At 42.2% G+C, this 3496-nt stretch overlaps 1 protein-coding gene across 1 annotated transcript in view; it reads right to left on the reverse strand.

Annotated features, from left to right (window-relative positions):
• Nucleotides 1-3269: 3269 nt before the first annotated feature.
• Nucleotides 3270-3496, reverse strand: part of RPL37 (ribosomal protein L37) — a 16992-nt gene continuing 16765 nt past the window's right edge. The window contains exon 4 of the mRNA XM_072416639.1: nt 3270-3376. Coding sequence (XP_072272740.1) covers nt 3307-3376 — 70 coding nt within the window. The 3' untranslated portion in view covers nt 3270-3306. The remainder of the gene's footprint in view (nt 3377-3496) is intronic.

The following is a 3496-nucleotide window of genomic DNA, read 5'->3' on the forward strand; positions in this document are numbered from 1 at the left end:
GAAAGTATTAGCTGCTGTGAAGACGCTGGTTGGCTATAGACCGAGTGGGCGGGGATATAGAGCTCACCTCAGTTTAGTAAACACAGCCCACATGCGGCGGGAAGTACATAGGGATTATTGGGTGGGCGGGGCCTATGTTACTCCTATATATCTTATATATATATATATATATATATATATATATATATATATATATATATATATATATAGTTCATTGCTCTCATTGCATTATTGTAGGCCACCCTATTGTTATGCTGTGTGCCCATATAAAGTGTACTCAGCAAGAGTTAGTTATGTACTTTACATGAAGATACAGTGAAGTAATGATACAATGAGAGCGCCCCCTAGCTGCGGATCTGCATGTCTTCAGCTACATACCCAACCCTACATAAAAAAGGAATAGTAAGCCACTGTAAAGTACCCGCAAACATTTTATACTGCTAGCAGCAACTTTTTCAGTCACGTTTACTGCATTACCCCCTTTGCCATGGTCCCCAAGTAATGGTAAGGGCAGCACGGTGGCTCAGGGGTTAGCACTCTGGCCTATGCAGCACTAGGTCCTAGGTTTGAATCCCAGCCAGGACACTATCTGCATGGAGGTGTGTCTGCGTGGGTTTCCTCCGGGTACCCCGGTTTCCTCCCACATCCCAAAAAAAACATGCAGTTAGGTTCATTGGCTTCCCCCTAAATTGACCTAGACTACAATAATGACATATGACTATGGTAGGGACATTAGATTGTGAGTTCCTTTGAGGGACAGTTAGTGACACAACTATGGACTCTGTACAGCGCTGTGTGATATGATGGTGCTATACAAATACTGTATAAAAATGGTAAAGTTCAGGTTCACCACTGCCATTGGCTTTAGGATGAATCCTTCTAAGTCCAGGGAAAGTTTTGAGCTAAATCACAATTGTTGTAAAACTATAGTGGACCAAAAGGACTCTGACCTATGGCCAGAATGCTCAGAAGGGCCAGTAGCTTTTGGCAAAGCCTGTTACCTTTCTGTATTTACCCCGGAAGCAGTAGGAGGTTTGGGCTGCTACTTCTGCGCCTGCCAGAGATCAGAAGAGATTTTAGGGTGAGCAGATTTGATATGTCTACTTTCCACAATCTTATCACATGCCATTGTGTTTATAGGCACTGCCATTCAATATAGATATGATGAGGAACAGAATGATATATATATCATGCCACATGAAATTGCTGTCTGCTATGGGTGGTGGGTCAGTTTGGCTAAAATGTAGGGGGTTTGGGGGGGGATTTGGAGCGCTAAAATACTTCTTGTACAATATGCATTTTCTGACCTGAAATACAAAATTGTACAACATGCTATAATAAAAGAAAAACTTGGGCAGCTTCTATGGGGTGTCATTGGATGGTCTGCAGTGGAAGGTGAGTTAGCCTGTAATGTATACTTACCTCACTTCCTACCTCCTACCTATGTGGCTTGTGTACCCTACACCTACCTGCTTTTGCAGCCAGGCAATGTATGGGTGCAGGCCATGCTTACCTACTGACTGAACCTCTGCCCTCCTTCCTCCCATCACTGTGAGACCCTCCTGAAACACTTCAATATTCTACAACCTTTCAGGAGACAAGGCTAGTGTGACACCATTCAACCCCCTTCCCACCCACCCAGCCTACTTAGGGGGGGATTGTGTCACCCGCACATTGCCTCCTGTCCTGTTGGTTGCTCTGGAGCTTCCAGGGGGACACAGGGATTCACCAGGAGATGCAGCCAGAGGATTGTAGGCAGGCCATCCAGAGTACCCTCGATGGATGGCTATGCCAAGGCACGACCACCTAAGCATGACCTGCGCCATCCAATTGTCTGACTGGGTTACCTCCCAAGCTCCCCTCGCTCAATCTGCTAACCTATCTGTTCTTATTAACCCCAGTAAGCTGTGAGCTCCCTTCACTAAACTCAGCACTTGCCCAAACATTAGTATACTGCAACAGTATTTATACCACTGTAGATTCTAACGTCATCAACTCATGGAGACCAACATATTATTATTATTTTTTTTTTCTTTAGCTATATCTTCTTTAGTCACTACAATGTTTCATGCTGCATTCTGGTCCATTTTCACCAAGAAAACAAAAGAAAAATAATAAAAGGAAAAACTGTAACTGTCTGTTTTGAACATTACCCATAAGCCCTTGCAATATGCAAATTTTTATCAACAATGAGCATTGTGATTGGTTGAATGAAAAGCACAGATTAAGACAGATTGTTTTTCCCAAACCCAATTTTAAAAGATCATCTATGTATATTTGTAGAGGTGGGGGCATGAAAATACACATTGTTACTAATGCAAAGATGAAATAAAAGGTTTATTTATTGTTACATCACCCCAGGGATTAACTGCCAACCGCTATTAGACTGCATTGGGAGATGCTCAACTATGGGGTCCTTAGGGGCTGTCCAAGCTGCAGAAGGTGTCTGTGGAATGCCTGCAGGAGCCTTTGGGTCCTCAAGGGGATGTCCAAGCTGCCTGTAAAGAATATGCTACTACCTGTCCCAAATCCCATGGGATCCAGAGAGCCTGAAAATGAAGTCAGTCTCCTGGCCTCCCGTAACTCAGGACTGGGGAATGGACAGAAAGGTTAAGATGTTCTTGAACTGGTTATGGAGCTGTCTGCAATGGAAGTCACCGGGGATGGCCATGAGGTCGGAGAAGGAATGTCATGGTCACTAAGGGTTCTACCACTGGTGAATCTCCCTGGGGGACCGGTGAATGTCACTGGGAGAATCAGTTATTATTGGAATGTCTCTAGGTGAAATCTGCCTGTTGCTGGGTGTTATTTGTATATTATGATGCCTGCTTGGTGCACAATTATTTTTGTTCAGATATTTTTACTCTTGAAAACACACACATAGAAAAGCTATTACAATATTGTGATATTTGACTAAATCACATATTTGTTGGTCAGTAATCTCAAGTATTGTGGCCAGATGTACTACGGACTAAACGTAGTCAGTGAAGGCAGCCTCATGTTTTTCTAGATTTGCTTCATTCTCATCATACATATGCAACTCCATTAAAAAAAATAATTTCTTGTAGTCAGCAGCTAAAATCAAACACTAATTTTCCCTTAAAAACAAAGCAAAGGACACAAATGACCTTTATTGTAAAAGGCTGCCATTTTCATAATTGTCCAACCCACTGACACCAATACTATGTATGAATCTCATGTCCTGTACAGGTTTCATTATAATTTACATTTACATTATAAAAAAAAAAAAAAAAAAAAGGACAAGAATATTCTTTTGACCACATTTATTTTTACAAATATCCATTCTTAGGAGGAGCTGGAAGCTGCGACTGCGGCTCTCTTGGGTTTGGGTGTTGTACCTTCACGGAATCCATTCCTGTGTGGGGAGAGGAGTGGTTAGTAGGAGGCTCATCATACAGAAAAAGTTTGCACACTTCTATTAAGCTTATCTCAGTTAGAATCTGAAATCACTGAAGAATTCATATGTTCAGACATT

The sequence above is a fragment of the Pyxicephalus adspersus genome, chromosome 6 (assembly GCF_032062135.1).
Source record: "Pyxicephalus adspersus chromosome 6, UCB_Pads_2.0, whole genome shotgun sequence".
Taxonomy (NCBI): Eukaryota; Metazoa; Chordata; class Amphibia; order Anura; family Pyxicephalidae; genus Pyxicephalus; species Pyxicephalus adspersus.